At 37.9% G+C, this 22,504-nt stretch overlaps 1 protein-coding gene across 4 annotated transcripts in view; it reads right to left on the reverse strand.

Annotated features, from left to right (window-relative positions):
* The window catches only part of TASOR (transcription activation suppressor), a 56,966-nt gene extending 48,818 nt beyond the window's left edge, over positions 1 to 8,148 (reverse strand). For all 4 annotated transcript variants that reach the window (XM_059161227.1, XM_059161226.1, XM_059161229.1 and 1 more), the window contains exon 1: positions 7,575 to 8,148. In XM_059161227.1, the coding sequence (XP_059017210.1) occupies positions 7,575 to 7,905 (331 nt within the window). In that variant the 5' untranslated portion in view covers positions 7,906 to 8,148. The remainder of the gene's footprint in view (positions 1 to 7,574) is intronic.
* Positions 8,149 to 22,504: the final 14,356 nt, after the last annotated feature.

Here is a 22,504-nt window from a genome sequence, read left to right on the forward strand (position 1 = left end):
GTTGTCTACATTAATGGACCAGTTTCTTCAGCAATGAGCATCTGTCATTACAGATGAAGACGAGGTTACAGTTTTCCAAACCTTAAGAATGCTACATTAGGCAAGCTAAATTGCTTTAAACTCTCACAAGAAAGAACCTCTACACATCCTCAACTTGTCTCCATTTCTATCTTATGTTACACTGAAATAGTATGTCTAGGACATTTCAGCAAACTAAATGTTTACAGCATAAATGAACACATAAAAACATTTAAGACACTTAGGTGTCCATAAAATTATTCTATTTTGTTTTTAGAACTAAAGTTAGAATAAAATATGCTAGATCCATTGGCTTCTTGTATTACCAACAAAGTAGTAGAACATTTGTTATGAAAACAGTAAAACAAAGATGTAGAGCTTTGGAGTCAAGGCTGGACACAAATATCAAATCTAGCATTTATTAGCTTTGTGGGAGAGTCTGGGTAATCAACCAAAAATAAGCTCAGTTCTCTCATCGATAAAGATCCCTAGTCAACCTAATAACCGCTAAATTCTACATTCCACACATGAGACAACACATGGAAAAACCTCTAAGCACAGCATCCAGTATAAGGACAATAAAATTGTTTATTCTCTCCCTCCTAAAACTATTCTACACCCCCACTTAATTTTTAAAATACTTAAAGTCAAATATCCAATTTGTTCGATTACTGGTCGAATAATTTCAAATTTCCACTTCATGCATGAAATAGTTTAACTCACTAATAAATTTCAAAAGTCTAAACATATAAATGCTCCCTAAGCCAAAAAAGGAACCACTTATATTTCACTGTATATAGAAGTATCTATAGAACTTACTTAATACTATATTTACCTTAACTTCTTTTGAGATACTATTTCTCGACAGTCAACAAATGTCAGTCAAAATACTTTAAGGCTACTACTAAAAACAGTGTTCTGCTTATATATATTCTTAAAGATACTAGAGAGCAGCTAATAAACTGTTTACTATTTTTATATATAGCATTAAGCTTTAAAGGACATGATGTCAAATATCTATCCATACATCCATTTACCACACTGAGTATATATTATAAAAGTGTCTTTAAAAATGTAACATTCAATAATAAAATGTATATAAACAGTTCCTACTACTTTGGGATCCCACATTAAAGCAAAGATAAAGCCAACATACTTATGATGCAATAGACACTAACTAGGGATAAGCAGGGGGGAAAAATCACTCAAAAAACATACTATTAAATATAAAAATGTGTCCTAAATATAAATTTGTAGATGAATATACTCAATAATCTATTGATTGTTAAGGTCCACAGGATCAAGAACTGTATCTGCTTTGTTCCTTACTCTATCATATGCCAATAGCTAGAAATGTGAGCACTGGCCCCCAAGTAAGTTGAATTAAAATTAAGTTAGTAAAGAAAATAAGAAAAACTTTGTCAAAGATTTTTTAAAAAACTGAATACAAATATATTCTACAACTACCGAAGTATCACTGCTATCATCTTAAGTCTTACAAATTCAACAATTAAGTAATATGTAAAACAAAATGAAAGCTTAAGAGAGGAAGAAATACAGCCTCATTCAAATCTGTTTTACAGAATGTGGTAGAAAAAAACATCTTTGTGACTGTTCCCAACTAAATTGGGAAAAACTTGACAATGAAAACAGCATGTGGAATAGTCTTTATAGGCTTTCACATCCAAAATGAGTTAAGTATGATTTTAAAAATTGGGTTTTATGAAGGTCTGATTTTTGTTTTTAACAAAGTGACTTCAGACATCTAAAATGCTCCCCCCTAAAGTACCATATGGCTTTAAACTTTTATGAAATTTTACATGCTTACATAAATTATTTTACTTTGTTAAGCTGTCCCAATACTACTTCCAGTATTGATCTAATCACAAATGAAAAAAATAAATTATATAAACTTATATAGAAGTTAACATTCCAATTCTCAGAGAAGTACTAAACAGTTTTTTTATTCCAAGGTATGTCCTAGAGTCATGTAAATGTACTCAAGTGGACTGACGGGCGGGGGAAACTATAGATGAAAATAGAGAAAAAAATGCATATGTCCTAGGTATTTTATATTTTAAATGACTCTTTTGGCTTTACTACTTAGGCCAGTTATAATTTTCCCCCCTCCCAGTCATCATTTCTACAAAAATAATTTAACTATTTTTAAGGATTTCAAGTCAATGTGCTGGTAATAGTTAGAAGTTTAACAAGTGTATGTTCTGAATGTACATTCTCTCACGGCCTATTTTATACTTAATAATCCTCAACACTGAACATCCTTTGGTCACTTCTCTTAAAGAGAACACATATGTATCATAATCTTAATTATGGGTCATTATCTGAGGCAGCAGTAAACAACCCTGCAATTAACCCAATGGGGAAAAGAACATTTTATACAGTAATTATTTCACTTAAAGTATCCAATATATTTTTCTCTGGATTCTGACAATTACTGAGTCTAATCACTAGCAGGTCATTATTACTATGCAGAGACTATACTAAGTGCTTTATATGCATTATCTCATTTAATCATTAAAAACCATACTATTAAATTCAATTATACCCATTTCACAAATGAACCTAACAGCTAACAGCTAATATGGCCCAATTGGTACATAGTTAATGAATAAACAGGGCAGGTAGGATGAAAATTCAGGCTGCCTAGCTCCAAATCTCGTATCCTGAGGTCTAAGTAAAAGTCAAGATTTATGTATGTATATACAAGAGCTGAAACTAATTACAGAGCTGGAAAAATTAAATTGTTTCCTCATTTTAGATCAAGAAATCATATAGAACACTTAGACACAAGAAATTAGGTGTGAAAGGAAAAGAACTTGACATCCAGGATTATGCTTTCTACCTCATGTGTCTTCTGTCAAATCTCTTTTCTCATTTCAATACATTTATCAGGACCAAAACCATCACACTTTTTTTTTTTTTGGTTTATAAAGGTTAACAGAAGTAACAATAGTTCCTTCACACATTAAGAAACATATTGCTTATTTACAGGATTTCTATCAAATACATGTCAGACACATGGATAATGAGTTGACTTACATAATTCATAAGGCTTCCTTAATGACAAAATTGGTTATAGATGTTTTATGGAACTCAAAAGCAGATTTAGAAAGATATTAGGAAATTATAATTCAGACAAGGAAAATGACTGTATCACAGAATTAGAACCAGAATTCAGGTCTCCTGACTTCATATTATCCATACTATCACTATTTTTTTTTTTTAAACTGGTAGCATACAAAACATACTCAATTTAATGTTCTCTTTAAGCAGTTGGAATGGACATATAATTTAGGTCACGAAACAGCTTGGTTCCTTAGTCAAAGGAACATTTCTTCCAATTACTTTTACCAATTTACTTAGCCATATATTAAGATGTGCATATGTAAAAAAACATATATACATGTATGTAAAAACAAGCTAACTTTTAAAATAAAAGACCACTGTTACTAAAACATATAAATAAAACAATGTGAACTACACATTCCAATTTAAAGTGATTCATGGAAGAAAAGGAAACAGCCAAAACTGGGCTCTGGATCATGTGTGTCTGTAATTCTCTGAATCTCTCTCTCTACTGGTACTGATTAAAAAACAACAAATATCCATGTTCTTCCCAGTAACTTACTTGAAAGGTTTTAAAAATCATTTTTCTTCAGTCTAATAAAATTGCTAGACATAATACCTTTGGAATGGAGGTTTCATCTCTAATCAAGATTGAACATACTGGGGTGCCTGGATGCCTCAGGTCATAATCCTGAGGTCCAGGGATCAACCCTAGCATAGGGCTCCCTGCTCAGTAGAAGTCTGCTTTTCCCTCTCCCTCTGCCCCTCCCTTACCCTCTGGTGCTCTAATAAAGAAAATCTTCAAATACATATACACACACATACATACATTTAAAATAGCGCAGAAAGGAAAAGAGAGACAAGTACAAATATGAAAACTGTTGACTTTTTCTGGCTTGGGGAATAAGTCAAAGAAAATTTTACTTCTATTACTTAAAACATAAACACACCGATCAAATGTTTTATATGGGTGACTAGATTCTGCCTATACTTCCCTGCTTATTTCTATATAAGGAAATCTATAGTACTTAGAATCCAATCATGCATATACAACTACTAAACAGCATGCAAATATCCTTAAAGGAGACTTTGCCCCAAAATCTTCAAAAAGACAACTGCAAATTTTGTGGGAAAAGATGGGTATCGGGGAGAATTAGCCATTAATTCTGCTAGACTAGACCAGTATGGATGCGGGTATATGAGTAGTCAGTCTTGTGCCCCACAGAAAACATTAACCAATAAAACACTTTCCAGAGAGTGAATCATCACTATTTCATTCCCCAAAAACTTTGGAAGGAAAAATTATATCAAATTACCAATTTTAACTTGCTTTTAATGACTTAAAGTATTAATAGATTTTAAAGTAAAAAAAAAAGGCAAGAGTGAAACATCGACTGACAAAATGCAATTGTACAATTTGGTTAAAGGTCGTAACAATGCCTCTTTACACTACAGAAAACAGCCCAGCCAATAAACACCACAACATATATCAAAGAGTAAATTTTACTCTTTCGGTCAATAGTTACATCACTTAATCTGTCACTACTGATTAAATGTGTTAATTTCATAATGAACGTTAAGTTCTGAATCTCAAAATACCCCAGAGATGAAGATATACTAAATATTTCTAAACACAACAGAGATTAAAATTTTTTTTAATAGATCAGATCAAAAGCTAACAAAAAAAGACGACTTGCTACAGTTTGAGTAGCGGTAAGTACTGTACACCTAAGTTCAAATTCCAACTCCACCTTTTACTAGCTGTATAACCTCAAGCAAGTTAATTGACTTCTCATTACTTTGGTTTCCTCATCTGTAAAATGGGAATAATATTTACTACGCAGAATTGTTGAGATTTAGTTAGTATGTACAAAGTGCTTTAAACAATGCCTACAACTTACTAATAAGCACCATAAAGTGTTTGCCAATATTATTAGTTAGAACGGAGGTATTCTGGATGTTATGCTATTGTCAAGACCAAAAAAAAAAGAACTTGAACTCAGCGAGTCATACTCACACAGTACTTAAGGTATCAAAAATAATCAAGTCATAATGTTAAATTTCACTGGAAAAGCATAGTTACAAGCACAGGTCTGCCATATTAAAATATGAATGCAAAAGAATTTTTGATGCTGAAAGGTTCAGAGGTATCTACTGAAAATGATCTACTATTCATAAGTGACTCACATGACCACAACTAAAATCTAGCCAAATCTGGTACACAGTGATACCTTTCAGGAGGTGATTTGGGGATGCAGTGTGAAACTAGCAGCACCTGCCAAATTATTTCTGATAAAGCATTTTTTTAAAATGATGGGAAAGTTCAATTTTCCTATTAAATTCTATCACCAAGCACTATCTACTTTCAGCTTGGACAGGATCAAGTTCATGGTGGTAAAATAGCTGCTTATTTAACTTTTAAAATCTCTAATTAAGTTGTTACTGCATCATTGAACAGCTGCTTACTGCATAAATTATTTTCACTAAACATGAAAAAAGTCTAGTGTGTTTTATAACCTCCCGGACAAGACAAAGGTTGACAACCTTTTGCTTCTAAGTGAAAACAGAAAACAAATTTTCCCCAAGGAGCATCAGACTCAGGGGAGAAAATTAGGTTTTAGATTTCCTAATTCCTAAATTATGTTCACTTTTAGTGTGTTCAAATAAAGCCTGTTTTACAGCAACCTCTGGATTTACCTAACTTAAAAAACCACATGTAAACACAATGCCTTTCAACATTTCCTGGTGACTTCTCTCGCCTCAAACCAAACTATGAGGATTTCTACAACATTCTGGTCCTATCAAAAGAGATGGTAAATCCATGGTTTAAGATGTACCATAAACCATACTCTTGGGCACTTAGAAGAAAAAAAAATTAAAAGACGAAAAAAATGGACTTCAAAGTTTTATTAAGCTAGGCACAAGAAAAAAAGCTCAATCTCCTACCTCCTTAACAGAGCCCACCTGATGTACTTTCAACCTATTCTCTGCCAATTGGTAATTTAGGCTGAGCATCTGAATTTCCTCATATAGACTCTACCATTCATCTTAACTAAATAAACCAAAGAACTGACAGCCCTGACCTTTACAAGTATCCTCCTGAACTCTAAAATACATTAATTCACTTAATAAAAAGATATTTCTAGAAACATTCCTCATGCTAGCGGGCAAAGGTAACTTCATTTTTGTCAACATCGTTTCTCACACCAAGGATTTCCTTGGCTTTGTCATGGAAATAGAAATTAACAGTTTGACTTTATTTGTATCTTATGGGTAATAGGCTCTAACAATTTCAGTTGTGCAAATGGAGATGGGTAAGCAATGGAAAAAGGAAGCTCATGCTTAATTCAAGATTCTAAGTCTTTACACTAAGATTTAAATTACAAATTAAAAGTTTCTGCAAAAAAAAAAAAAAAAATCCTTTAATTTTCCAAAAAGTGAATCATGAAAAACTGAGCCACGGAGCAAAACAAAAAAGAAATTTTAAACTGACTAAATCCAGAATATCCTAAAAACTGGATAGTCAAAAATAGTATAATAGAAAACGGTAATACTAATTTTGATCTCCATTAGAAATGCGTCATAATACAGCATTAAATTTTTAAAAAGGTAAGAGTAGTTCATGTAACTGTTCCTATATTGGTTCCACTATCTAGACTGGCCTTTTTAAAAAAATAAACCAAAACAAACCAAAAACAAAAACAAAAACAAAAAAAACCTGAAGTCTTCTCGTCTGCAAGATCAAGTTGGTGACTCTTGGGCATAAGCGAACTTCTATTTTTTTTCCACAGGGAAATTACTGCACCAAGAACCTACCTTCCCATTCTTCGGAAATACAAGAGAAAACATACTAAAGTTTGGATTTAAAGAGAAAGACCTATATAATCTAACGCTTCAAAAACAAGGGGAAAATTCTATATGGAAATGAGGTGTGATGGAAAATACCAGTGTGCATGGATCACATCTAATGGAGATTTCTAAACAAGAGGAGACGCTGACATCGAGCAAATTTCAAGTAGACAGAGCTGAAGAATTTCCAAAGGGAGAAGCACTTGTGGTCCTCTGAATGCAATGGCCTTGGAGAAAGCCCCAGAATCCATGGCCAAGGGCTATTTCCACAGTGAGACTTGTCAGAAGCATCCTTAGGAGGACACACCAGCTTCTGTGCCTTCAGGGGCTGGGAGGGAGGGGCGCCGAGCACCATCTTTCCTCTCTGGGAGCTGCAGCCTTACGGACAAGCTACTTCCAACTTCCACGGGGACAGGGGGAGCAGGGGAGCGTGGTTCCACCGCTTTCCTCTCGCACCAGGCGCAGCAGCTGGGTGGCCGTGGCAGTGAGGGGAGAGGCGGCTGGCGCTGCATGCGTGTTTACGTGTCCCAGATGGGTGTGGGAAGAAGAGACAGAGAGGTTCTAATGAAAAGATGGAGGGGAGAGAGAAAGAGGGGTTGGGGAGGAGGGGGAAGCACCACCTTTCTTTTCTCTGCTCTTCCTGGGGATCTGAAAACTCCTCCTAACGGGTCTTTCGGGCTCTTCGGGGCCTTTGAGGAGAGCGGCCGCGCCCGCCTCAGACGAGTCCTGAGGCTGCTCGTGGCTGACGCTCGGGGCGGCCGAGGCCGCAGCGGTTTCCTCAGGCCCGGCGCCGCCGCCGGGCTCCGCGATGCTGAGGCCGCCGCCGCCGCCATTTTGTGGGGAGGACTCAAGCTCCGGAAGCGCCTGCTTCATCTCGTCGTCTCCGCCGCCGCCACTTTCCCAGCTCGCGTCCGTCGGCGGGGAGGCCTCCGTCTCCCCAGCAGTCGCCATCGCGCCGGCGTGAGGAGCTCCGGGAAGCTTCTGCCGTCAAGGTCGGCGGGGGTGGGGGGAAGGGGCGGCGGGCCGGCCTCGCCACCGAGCTGCTCTCAGCCCACCCACCCCCTTCCCCCCGTGGCGGCTGGTCGCGGTCCCGACCCAGCAGCCTCTCGGGAGCCCCAAAGCTGGCGCCCCAACCCCGCCGCCCGGCCCCAGGAGCCGCTCCTCGCTCGGGCAGTTCTTCTGCCGGCCCCCGCCACTCAACGTGCTCGCGTCGGGGCCGAGAGGGGGCGGGCCCGCCGCGGGCCGCTCCGCCAATGGGGGTGCGGCGCCCGCCTCCGCGTGTGAGGATAGACGGCGCAGGGGGGGCGGAGCCTCGGGGCGACCGAGCCCGCCAAAAGGGGCGACGGCAACGCCCTGCTAATATCTCGACGCCGCGGACCGCTTCGGGGTGGACAGAGTTTAAGGCGAGCTGCAAATCCCGGGACCGCTCCTGGCCAGCGCTGCAGGGGAGGGAGGTGCGTCTGGACCGGTCCCGCGAGCCCAGGCGTCGCCTGTCGTAGTAAGATAACCTCTATCTCCGCACACGAGTTTGCTCCTCCAAAAGAGGACTCAAGCAGTGGATGCCGGAGGAACTCAGCTCTGTGAAATATTCACGTGCATATGTGGGCCTGGAGAGAAGACAAGACAATGGATTACAGCGATAACAACCTGGAAGCCTCCGAGCCCCGCCATCTGCCTTTCCCACGGGATCTTGCATCTTTTCAATATATTCTCCCCACGCCCTTTGACCTTCAAAGCTTAGAACCAGTGGCATGCTTCCAGCCCATAGTCAATACCTGGGATCCTTAAAAGTGACTTCACAGCCTAGTGTTAACGGAATTTGGTTCTGGGGAACTTAAAGGGAGGGAGAAGGGGTTGCTGGCTTCTAGACTTTTTTCGTTTGATGTTTTGAGTTTTCCTGTATAAAAGAAGTCTAGAAGCTTACCGCCACATTAAAAGATACACAGCAGGTGGTCGGTCGCTCTCCCTTAAAACAATTTGTCAAGAGGAAGTCGTTTTAAATACTTGATGCTAACTAAATTGAAACTACTATCATGGGTTATCTTGAATACATACAGTATTCACGGGGTGCATTCTGTATGCCAGGCACTGGACAAAGCAGTATACATGCTATAATCTCCATTTAATCCTCACAACAACAGATATCAGGAAGATCTCTTATGCACAATTTAAATAAGTATTGCAAGACATTGAACAATTTAATAAAATCAGAATTTGAAACCAGATCTATTTAACTCCGACAGAGTACTTGCACTAAACTGCTTTTTCTAAAACTTAATCTTCACAGCAGGACTGCACCTTTAATGAATTTTGTGGATGAAGAAATGAGGATAGATATTTTGCTCAGTCTCCAAGCAGCAGGATCAGGACAGAGACCCAGATCTCCATTTTCAAATTCCAGCTGTCTCCCTAGGAGTTGACTGACCAAATCTATATAATTATAATAAAACCCTGGGCCTTGCCACCTGGGTACTACTTGAAGAGCATTCCCCAAGGACAACAGGAAAGTCAGATTCCTATGTCCCATATTAAATAACATCTCAGCTAATATGGAAAAGCTAATCAAGCTTGGCCAATATATTAGCATCAGCTCTGTAAATCATAGAAAAGTGAGTTTCAAACGATCACTCCTTTTATTACATGGTTAATGTAAAAACCTTTTTAAATACTGATGAAAACACTAGGGGCTATGTTGAGACAAAACACTACAATATTTTAAGTTTAAAATAACCTTTTAAACTTGGGGAAAGAGACTTTACTTAATATAAAAGAGGCTACAGAAGATCAGAAACTCAGATGTTGAGTTCTCCAGATGGTAACTCTCTTTTTTGTTGGTTCATTAAAGGCATCCCTACAAGCTCATTTTTATAAGATTTAAAGATAAGTAAGCACTAACTGAAGGCTGGTGCCATTATTCAACTAACAGGCTTTTGTCATTTGCTCAGCAAAAGCCAACTTTACCTGGAAAGTAGAAACCCTTAGGCTATGAATAAGGCAAAAACCCTTCGGCTATGAATAAGGCAAATAAGGTTGTCGGTAGAGTACCTAAAACTAGGCCAGAGAAACCATTTTTACAGAGACTGAATCTTAAATTTTGTGAGGACGAAATTCCGTTCTAAAACATTTATTTAAAAATAATTTTAATAAATTTATCATTATACCTTATAGGGTAGAAAAAAATCGGGAATCTCTAACATATAATTTTAACTATTCAGTTATAGATAGCAAAAAGTTTTAGGTTTAGTTGGATCACATTTTGAATATTCAATATTAAAGATATTTTTTAATTGCTTACTGGAAGCTAAGCACTGCTATGCACTGAGGATGTAATGGAAGCAAATGGACATGGCTACCTCCTTTGAGTTTACAGGTAAGTGGGGAATATATGTAAATTAGGATCTATGGTGATGGCTAAGCAGAGACAAAGAATCAACTACAAGAAAGGGATAGAGGGGGGCATAAATTTGCTAAATCCTACCTATCTCAGGAAAATGAACACAGTAAGACAGGCTATCCATATGTGTTTTTATATATGCATGTACATATACATATATGTTTATGTACACTAGACAGTATATATATTTGTTAGTGGTGGGGGAATGCAAGTGGTGGCGCCATTACAGATGTTCATGGTTCTGGAACAAGGGCTATCAAAGGTTAAAAGTATAAAACTTATGTTGTCCCCTACCCACAGGAATGAACAAAACAATAACACAAAGAACATTAGAGAACAATATGAGACAGTATATAATTAAATATCCAGGGACCATAATCACCTTTTAAAACTTTGAAACACAAAAAAACAACTCAGTTCAACTTCTCGTTTTAAAAATAGGGAAAGACAGTGGCCCAAGATCACACTGCCAGCTAATAAGAGTTAGCATTTATTGAGCACTTTCCATGTGTCAGGCACTGGTATAAAAGTTTTATATGTATTATCTCATTAATCCCCGCCCCCCCCCCCCCCGCAAAGTACCAATGCCATCTCTATTTTGCAGATGAACAAGCTGAATGGTTATTTAACTTTCCTAAGGTCATTTAGATCATAGTGGCAGAACTAAGATTCTAACCCAGGCAGTCTGCCTCCAAAGCCCATGCTCTTAATAACTGCTGTATGCTAACTTCTCTTCTAAGTGGTAAAATAAAGTCCAGAACTCAGTGCATTTTCCCCCATATAATTTCACCTCCCTTCCTCAAACAGTACTTTAAAAGACAGCTTATAAGTGGTATAGAGCACCTAGGTGGCTTGGTTGGTAAAGCATGTGCCTTTAGCTCAGGTCATGATCCCCAGGTCCTAGGATTCAGTCCCGCTTCAGACTCACTGCTCAGTGGGGAGCCTGCTTCTCCCTCTCCCCCCGCTGTTCCCCCTGCTTGTGCTTGCCCTCTCTCTCTCCTTCTCTCCCCCTCTGTCAAATAAATAAATAAAATCTTTTTTTAAAAGGACAGATTGTAAATGGTTTAACTTAACGATAAGTATCAGTATTACTGAAGGGTAAACCTGTGATCTAATAATTTTACTTCTAGAAATTTATAGCACAGATCTACTCATTCACATTCAAAATGTTTACTTAAATATATCTATTGCTGTTTATAATGGGGTAGCAAGCATTTGTAATAGCAAAGTATTTGACACAACCTAAATATCCACCAAATGGCATATATCCATCCACACAGTGGAATACTGTGCAGCCATAACAAAGAATGAAGCACTGGCACATGCTACAACATGGATGCAACTTGAAAACATTGTACTGAGTGAAAGAAGCCAGACACAAAAGGTCACATACTGTATCATATATCTATTAATATGGATGTTCAGAAGAGGTGAATCCATAGAAACAAAAAGCAGATTGTTGGTTACCAGAAGCTAGAAAGGAGGGAGGGTTATTCAGGGAATGAGGCTAGACTGCTAATGAGTATGGGATTTCTCTTTAGGGTGGTGAAAATATTCTGAAATTAGACATGATGATAGTTGTACAACTTTGTGCATATACTAACAATCACTGAATTATGCACTTTAAAAGGATGGATTTTGGGGTACCTGCCTGGCTCATTCCATGGAATATGTAACTCTTGATCTCAGGGTCATGGGTTCAAGTCCCCTGTTGGGCATAGAGCTTACTTTAACTTGTTTTTTTAAAAGGATGGATTTTGTGATGTATGAATTATATCTCAATGAAAAAATTAATAGAAGACCTACTAATTCCCTGAAGACAGAGACTCCAAGCAGCAGAGACTATCTCTCCCCAAACCCCCTACACCCCCAGCCCTGCCACTGGCTCAGATAAAGCAAACTGCCATGAATTCAATAGCTGCCAACAACTTGAAGACACTTAAAAGCAAATTCTTTCCTAGTGAGTCTCCAGGTGAGAATGAAGACCAGCTGACATGATTTCGGACTTGTGATACCCAGGCACAGAAACCAGCTAAGCTATGCCCAGACTCTGGCCTATAGAAAATATAGGATAATACAGGGATATTGTTTTATGCCACTTTATGGTAATTTGTGGTAATTTTCTGTTAAGTTTGTGGTAATTTGTTATGCAGCAAAATGAAACAGATACAGCTACAATATACTTGGTGTGTTCCAAGTGCTTTGCATATGTTAAGCTTGTTTAATTTTCACAACTTTATGAGGTGGGTACTCAAATGATTCCCATTTTGGGGGGATAAAGTAGCTCATTCTGTGTTTTTTTAAAAAAAGGCAAGGTACAGAATAGGATGGATAGAATGTTAGCATTTGCACCAGGAAAGGGGAAATATAGTTAAGTATATGCACCTATTTGCATAAAATTTTTGTGTAAAGTTACATGAGTAACTAGCAACACTGGTGTCCTGTAGAAAGGGAACAGTCTCTGAAAGACAGAGATGGGCGAGACTTTACTCTATACCCTTTCAGACTTTATTATTTTTTTGAAGATTTATTTATTTATTTGAGAGTGGGGAGGAGCAGAGGAAGAGGGAGAGAGAGTCTTAAGCAGACTCTGCGCTGAGAGCAGAGCCCAATGACGGGCTCTATCTCACAACCCTAGGATCATAACCTGTGCCAAAACCAAGGGTTGGACACTCAACCAATTGCACTACCCAGGTGCCCTTCTCCTTTTATACTTTAAGGCATATGAATACATCCCTTTAAAAAAAGAATGCATCCCTTACTTTTAAAAATTACTTTTTAAAAAGAAAGCTCAGAAGCTGTCATTGTCATTACTCAGTAGCTCATGCAAGATTAAAGCTAATATCTTAATAATCATCCAATACAAAGCCAATACAAAGATTTTAGAAGGATCCCTATGTTTCAGTCTAGAGAATTATAAACTTACACATGATGATCAAAGCTATTAGGTAAGTAAATAGCTAGTTACGGGATTCACACATAGTAAAAGAGAAGCATTAATAATAGTACTTCTGAAGTGAATGAAATCACTAAAAAGATTGGTAGTAACAAAATACTTTAACATTTGCAAAGCAATTTCATGTGCCTTTTTCAGGTAATAGATGTTACTCATGCTCACCCTTCAAGCTTATAGCTAAAATGTATTTATTTATTTATTTATTTTTTACATTCCTTTTGAAAAGCAGCACTATGGAAGGATAATGAGAGCCAATCAACAAAACCACCACTAACATCCAATCCATAGAACTTTAAGGATCTTAGGGATTAATTAGTCTAGCCCATTCATTTTTATAAAGACAGTATTACAAGGCTACAACTCCATTTTCTACTCAGATTCATCAAAAAAATATGAAACTATCATTCCTTCCATTACACTTCAGATAAAACCACAATTCTATTTCCATGGAGTCCTCTTTCCCCAAAATACTTACTTACCCTGTTACTCATGGAGCAGTAAGTAAGTAAGTAAGTACTTATCCCAAGTAAGTAAGTAAGAAAGACCCTGTAGTTAGACAACAAACTTGTTGAAATTCATTCATGGCTGATGTCTGGAAGGAAAAACCTGCATGCAATGAAGAGAAGCCTCAGTTGAAGATAAGAATGTAATTAGGGATGAGCAAGTATGTAAGTATCCCTTCAGCTGCTGAGCTGACTCTGGTAGCCACAAATATCAACTAAACCCAGGAGTCAAGAGCTGTTATTAAGTTACTGCTTTTGTTTCATTTCTGAGTCAAACCCTTCTAAGGCTTCTATTAAATTTAACACTAATGGATAAATCTCACAGGCACAATGTTGAATGAAGTAAGTCCAGATAGAAGAATATGTTACAGTATGATTCCATTTATATGAAGTTCGAGAAAAGGCAAGAAAAATCGATGGTGATAAAAGAACGGTGGTTTCTTTCTGTGCATCTGGGAGAGGGTGTGACTCAAACGGGACATGAAGAACTTTCTGGAATGATGGAATTGTTCTGTGTCTTGATCTGGGTGGTTGTTACACAATGTATACATATGTAAATATTATTAGACTATACATTTTACAGTTGTGCATTTTACCCTACGATGTTATTCTCTAATTAAATAATAACAATAACAACAACAACAAAACCAAACTCTTCTGAGGGTTCTCATTACTCAAGGGGTAAAGATAAGAATTCTTCACAGGGCCCATATAGTCTTGATGATTCTGACTCTTCCATCTGCATTCCTCTTCCCTAAGCCCTCTTCAGTGCTTCCGCAGTCTGGCACACTTGCCAAGCTCCCCTGGCCACATGATCAACTTTAGCACATGTTGTTTCCACAGTGTGGTATGCCACCCTCTTCCCAATTAGCACTGTACTTCCTCTGGCTCAAGCTTCCCTTCCTTGTATGAGCTTTCTTGATCATCTAGGTTGGGTTCCCCTGTTTGGTGCTTTCATAGAAACTTGTTTCTTGCACCCAGTTTATTTCTCACTTCCTTCAAATACCACATTTATGGGATTATTTAATCCAATCTGTCTCTCCCAATAGTCTATAGTCCACTCCATGGGCTGAAGGGCAATATCTGGGTTTGCTTACCATAATATTCTGAGGGCTTGGCACAGTGCCTGATATATAGTAGGTGTTTACCAGGTATTTTTTTTTTAAAGATCTTATTTATTTATTTACAGACAGAGATCACAAGCAGGCAGAGAGGCAGGCAGAGAGAGAGAGGGAATCAGGCTCCCTGCTGAGCAGAGAGCCCGATGCAGGGCTTGATCCCAGGACCCTGAGATCATGACCTGAGCCAAAGGCAGAGGCTCAACCCACTGAGCCACCCAGGCACCCTATACCAGGTATGTTTTGACTACTCAGGATAAAGAGAGTGGCATCTGGCATTTTCTGGCTAGAAAATAGCTAATATCTCACATAACCCAATTTGGATTTACCCCATTAAGTGTGAACTGGTATATCTTGCTTTATGCCACCTGGATACATTGTATGAGAATCTGAATTTACTGAAAATATAAACTAGGTTATGTCTAACAAATGCCCTTTAAATTATCTATACAAATTCAAACAGTATCTTGTATTGCATTTGAGAAGACAGAAGAACTTTATGTGCCAAATCCAGAAATAGTTGAAATCAAAAGGATTTAACAGTTGGAAGTGATTGTTGTGTCATATCAGCTGACAGACCCATAGAGACCTCATTATAAAATCATTTATACGTAGGATGCGTGGGTGGCTCCCTCAGTTAAGTGTCTCCGTTAGGCTCAGGTCATGATCCTGGGGTCCTGGGATCAAGTCCCATATTGGGTTCCTTGCTCAGTGGGGAGTCTGCTTCTCCCTCTGCCCCTCCCCCTGCTTGTGCTCTCTCTCTCTCTTGCTCTCTCAAATAAATAAATAAATAAATAAATAAATAAAATATTTAAAAATAATCATCTATACCACTGCCACTTCCACTTGAAGAAAGACTTCAGATTTATACTAACTTTGCATTGCAGATTTCTTTAAGAAGGAGAATGGTGTCAAGGAAAAGAGTCACACAAAGAGAAGAAAAAAATGTTTAAGAGGAAGTGGTATACTGCAAAAGTGCAAGCAGTGGTGAAAAGTGTGGAAAAGAATTCGAGATAAAAATCTTTGTTTTGGGGGCACTTGGGTGGCCCAATGGGTTAAAGTTTCTGCTTTTGGCTCAGGTCATGATCTCAGGGTCCTGGGACTGAGCGCCTCATTGGGCTCCTCTGCTCGGCAGGGAGCCTGCTTCCCTTCCTCTCTCTCTGCCTACTTGTGATCTATGTCTGTCAAGTAAATAAATAAAATCTTTTAAAAAAATCTTTGTTTTTATACTTTTTATAATAAAGGAAGGCAAAAGAACATCGTGTAGGAATTCATGTTTTCAGAATAAAACCCATCTCGCTACTCAATGTGGAAGACTGAATAAATTGGAAGTAAAGGTGTAATAATACAGAGAGAACATTTGAAAAACTCTTTACATTTACCAAATGCTTCATTCATTCATTCATTCTCTCAACATATTCTTCTTGGGACCCTGTCTGCTACCAGGCCCTAAGCTGGGCTTCTGGGTGTAGGGCTGAAGACCAAGCAGATCTATCCTGACCCTCAGTTTAGCATCTGGAGTTTCCCATGACCTCATTTCATCTTCACAGAGGTTGTCAGAGAAACTTTGCCACTTTGGGCAGAGGAGGAATGGTGACTTAATTGTTTTGCTGATGGAAACACCACCAAGAAGTGTTGGAGCAGGACCCAAATTTGCATCTCCTAACTCCAATATCAGGTGTTGCAACCTCATAAAATCAACGTGATTGTTGGCCTCTGGGATCTCTAGTTTGTGAATCAAAGCTCTCAAGAGAAATAAGGAGACACAATGAAGGTCAAGCACTATTGCATTTCAGTCCCTCTCCACCTGTGGCCTTTCTTTCTCTTCTCTTGGTTGTCTCTCTTTTCTTCTGGTGCAGTAGGAAACTTTCCACCAAATCCCTTACAGATACAAGCTTCTTTCATTTTCACTTGTTTCTTAAAAAAAAAAAAAAAGGTTTATTTATTTGAGAGTGAGAGAGAGTATGAGCAGGAGGGGCAAAGGAAGAAGAAGAGAGAATGGGCCTGACACAGGGCTTGATCTCACAACCCTGAGATGATGACCTGATCAAGAAACCAAGAGTCAGACACCTTAATCAACTGCACCACCCAGGTGCCTGCATTTATATTTGTTGCTAACAGCACCTACAGATTTGTAGATTTTTTTTTCTTTTTTCCTTTTAAAAAATTTATTTATTTATTCATTTATTAACACATAATGTATTATTTGTTTCAGGGGTACAGGTCTGTGAATCATTAGTCTTACACAATTCACAGCGCTTACCATAGCACATACCCTCCCCAGTGTCCACTATTCAGGCACCCCATCCCTCCCCTGCTACACCTCAGCAACCCTCAGTTTGTTTCCTGAGATTAAGAGTGTCTTATGATTTGGTTCCATTTCTGGTTTTGTTTTGTTTCATTTTTCCCCTCCCTTCTCCTATGATCTCTGTCTTGCTTCTCAAATTCCTCATACCAGTGAGATCATACAATAATTGATTTTCTCTGTTTGACTTATTTCACTAGCATAATACCCTCTAGGTCCATCCACATCATTGCAAATGGCAATATTTTGGTTTTTGATGGCTGCATAATATACATATATATATATAATATTCCATTATATATATATATATATACACACACACACATGCATAATGGTATATATAATGGTATATATAATGGTATATATAATATTCCATTTTATATATATATATATATATATATATACACACACACATAATGGTATATTATGCAGCCATCAAAAACCAAAATATTACCATTTGCAATGATGCAATATATATATATATATACACCACACATCTTCTTTATCACATGCACACCACATCTTCCTTATCCATTCATCTGTTGATGGACATCTAGGCTCTTTCCATAGTTTGGCTATTATAGTCATTGCTGCTATAAATATTGGGGTACATGTGCTCCTTCAGATCACTACATTTGTATCTTTGGGGTAAAGACTGTAGATGGTTTTTAAGCAGAAGCCAATCACTCATCCAGTTTCCTTAACTGACCAAAAACTGAACCAAGAGCCTTCCCTTTTACATCACATTACTCAAGTTATTGCTGTATTCTTTGGTGCTTCTTACAATACAGATTTGTATTCAGACTGACTTTAACGTTGGACATTTTCTCCCCAACTCATAAAAGCCTAGTAATAAAAGATGTATTTGACAGGACTTTTTACTACATGGTAAATACAGATTTTAAAAGAACATTATTGGGGTGCTGGGTGGCTCAGTTTGTTGAGCCTCTGACTCTTGGTTTCAGCTCAGGTCATGATCTCAAGGTTGTGAGATTGAGCCCTACATGGGTCGCACGCTCAGCACAGAATCTGCTCGAGTTTCTTCCCTCCCCAACTGCCCCTCCCATTGCATGTATGTGTGTGTGCATACACACACACACTCTCTCCAGTAAATAAACAAATAAACATTATTAGCAAATGTCCATTAACTGATGAATGGATGAACAAAACATGGGATTCTCTGTACAACAGAATACAAAGGAATGAAGAGCTGGTATGTGCAACATAGATGAACCTTGAAAACTATGCTGACAGAATTCAGTCACAAAAGTCTGCATTTGGATTGATTCTGTTTCTGTGAAATGGCTGGTATAGGGAAATCTATAGAGACAGAAAGAACATTTGTGGTTACCAAGAGCTGGGGGCATGGGTGGATTTAGGGGTGAAGGCTTAAAGGCAGGGTTTCTTTTTAGGATGATGAAAATGTTCTAAAATTAAATGTGGCGATTATACTAAAGACTGAATTGCATGCTTTAATAATTCAGTGGGATGTGAATGATATAAAAACTGTTGTTTTTTCTTTTTAGGGGAATTGACAAAGTGGTCCACTAATAACTTGGGGGAAATACCTTTTCAGTCTGATGATGTAGGAAGTTCTTTTGCCCTCCAACCAGTACTTATATCTGTGTTGACTATGTTAAGATAACTGAATAAACAATTTTCTGTTTTCTCTTCAAAGAAAGTGAACAAACCCTAGATTCCACCAATATAACAGCAGCATAATGCAGATATAACAGCTAGGATACAGTCTGGGTCAATGAAGGCAGCTATAATTGATATCTATACCCTATTTTTGTCTATATTCAGCCATTATAATATGTGCATAAATAAGCAGCAAAAGTGCTAGCTGTGTCTTTTCTTGTTATTTATATTTTAAAATTTTTTATGAAAGGTAACTAATTTTAACCTCTATAAAAAGAATATTAAACAAAAGTCCTTGTGAATTATCAATATAAAATATTTCAGATTATTTGCCCTCCAAAATCCATTTCAACTATTTAACATAAAAGTTTGCTTATTGTTTGGCTTTAAATACCTTAATTAAAAAAATCCTGTTCCATAATATCCCCAAACACACACACACACAAAAACATGTTTATCCCAATTATTCTTCCATTTAATGTAAAAAAATTCCTGGCCAGAAGAGATTTGCAAAATTAGAACTTTATAAAAAATATGACCTAGAGTTGTAGTACCCCCCCAGTGGCTCTGAAAAGATAGGCAACTACTTATTATAAGTTTGCCTCTAAGAAGTCTTCAGGGAACTAGCCAAGTTTAAATAGGGTAATTGGTAGGTCTATGGTTGCAATTTACTTAAATTATAGAAACATAACACCAGACATTTATCTAATTGAAGAAAATGTGGTGTTCAGTTACTTATCCAGAGGGATCCTACTTGTGGTTTGTGCCATTTGGTGATCAGTCCATTCTCCTGAGACTCTAAATGTGTTTCTCTAGGAACAACATATGGTAATAATGTTTCAAAATTCATTTTGTTTTACTTTGCAAAAGCTCATACAAATAGTATGAAAATACTATTCATATATATTTTTTAGTAAAAATAGCATTAAAATAATATAATGCCTTAATTTCTTTTTTTAAAAAGATTTTATTTACTTATTTGACAGACAGAGATCACAAGTAGGCAGAGAGGCAGGCAGAGAGAGAGGAGGAAGCAGGCTCCCTGCTGAGCAGAGAGCCCGATGCAGGGCTCGATCCCAGGTCCCTGAGATCATGACGTGAGCCAAAGTCAGAGGCTTAACCCACTGAGCCTCCTAGGTGCTCCAATGCCATAATTTCTTTAGAAGACATTTATCTACATCTATGCTGGAGATGTTGATTAGTTACACTCACCATTATGTGCGGCTGCTTCTTCAAATGCTAACAAATTCATCACTTCTCCTTATCAATCTGCTATCATAGGTCCTCTGTCCCTTCGTTGAGTTTCTGTTTCCTATAAATATCATAAGCAATGTAAGCCATTTAATATAATCAAATTCTTCCAAGTATTTCTTACACTCTGTAAGTATGAAGTTACCATTTCTACAAAAAGCTCATTTGACAGACCTTACATTTTTGCAGAATTGCACACCAGAGACTGTATCCCAGATATTTAAGCTTCATAAATTATCCAAGCAAAATTCTACATCCCTATGTCTGAGGTGAAGTCAAATTGCAAGTCCACCTTACAAGTGTATATTAATGTCTCAAATTACTTCCAAACATAGCCTGTCTACAATAACCTAGGAAATTTGTAAGACAGGATAATGCTTCATACCTTCACAGTGGGACCCCAATCATTTGGAGCTTACCACACTCATATTACTGGTACTCATTTATTAAACCCATTTAATTATTTAGCAATTAGTTATTGAACAATATGTGTTTGCCAGGAACTGTATCTGATGCAGAGGATTAAACATCAGAGGGTTCCTTCTCATAAAGAGAATAAAGCAATCAAGCAAAGGAGACCATCCAGTAGAAACTCACTGAGTTAGCAAAGCCAGAGAGGAGGAGGAAGTGAAGTGGCAAGGAGCAAGAGAGGAAGCTCGGTTGAGAGGACAGTGAGGGCAAAAGGAACAAAGATACTAATGTGAGAAGTTAAAAGTTTCCTGCAGCAAGGAAGCACAGGCAGCTCTTGTGTTGGAATACAGGGTGAGGCAGGAAGTCAAGATGTAGGCTGATGTAAATCACAGGAGCTCACCTGCTCTGTTAAGGAACTTGGACTTAATCCTGAAGGTAAGACAAAAGAACTTCAAGACCTGAGGTAGATAGAGGCTGACCCAATCAGATGTGCATCTTGGCCAGATCATTCTGGCTCTTATTATAGAAGGTGGATTTTAGAGATATAGCAGGACGGCAAGAAGACCAATTAGGATACTGTTGCTAAAATCTAGGCAAGAGATGGCTTAGAACCTCTCCAGCCAGCCTTGGTTGTTATCAGCCTAGATATAAACCAACGTTATGTTGCAGTGTGAGAAAATTTCAAAGGGAAGAAGTAAAGAGAACAAATCAATAATAGTTAATACGGAAGCTGTCGCCGTTCTCCCTGCCACCATATGCCTTCAAAAAAAAAAAAAAGACAGTAACATAGAATTCACCAAAAGGACCAAGTAGTAAACCATAAAGTGATATTGCCAGGTGTTTCTTTTCTTTCTTTTTTAGATTTTATTTATTTGACGGAGAGAGACACAGCGACAGAGGGAACACAAGCAGGGAGAGTGGAAGGAGAAGCAGGTTTCCCACTGAGCAGAGAGCCCAACATGGGGGTCCATCCTAGGACCTTGGGATCATGACCTGAGCTGAAGGCAGACGTTTAAGGGCTGAGCCAACCAGGCGCCCCTGCCAGGTGTTTTTAAGTAGGCTGTATAAAGGATGAAAACCCTCCAAATTCACAATTCAGGTGCAGAAGAACCAGCAATACTTCACAAATTTCAAGCTAGTCACACCCACTTTGGAACATAAGAAGGTATTTCCCTATTGGAACTACATAACAGAGGACCCCAGGGTTTAAAATGGAGTGATAGAGCACAAAAGTTTAAGAGCAGATGGTAAGAAGACTGAATGGCTTAAGATTTTCTCTTTCCATTCTAAGACTAGATTCATGTTGTATCTGGTGTGTCGTATTAGATTATGTAACATTTAAATACACCATACTATTTATTGTAAAAATAGCTTATGTTTAGAAAATAAAAGCAGACACTTGCAGAATGTCTAAGACACTTTCTTGAAGCTCTAGGCTCTGAGAACAGAATCTGTCATGGGGCTAGTGAACACAACACTTAATGCTTCATAAAATCTTGTTGCCAAAAACAGATCCTTGGGGAACATATACACAAACTTAACAGCAGAGGGCAGCAAAACTTCACTAAGTAGTTTTAAAATCCCTAGCCACTTTTGTATATTCCTTAATATTTTTCAGCAGAAGACTATGTGAATATATATGTGTTTATATATGTTCGCATATATAAATATATTGGTTTATCTTATATCTAAACTTATGCTTTAAGTTTAGGACAGAATTCTTCCAGAGTTCTGAGACCGTTGAATGCTCTTGGATGGATAGGACCTGAGACCATAACAAGACGGAAAAAAGGTAAGCGAACCACAGTATCTTAATGGAGTCATTTGCAAGTGGTTTGTCAACTCTTAAAAAAATCGTGGTTTAAACTACGGTAGGATTCTTATGTGTGTATCTATGTATGTATGTGTTTGTATGTGTATTTTTTTCTCCCCCCTCCTTCTCAGTGGGTTTCTTTTTAAAATTATGTCCCA

The sequence above is a fragment of the Mustela lutreola genome, chromosome 2 (assembly GCF_030435805.1).
Source record: "Mustela lutreola isolate mMusLut2 chromosome 2, mMusLut2.pri, whole genome shotgun sequence".
In the NCBI taxonomy this organism is placed as follows: Eukaryota; Metazoa; Chordata; class Mammalia; order Carnivora; family Mustelidae; genus Mustela; species Mustela lutreola.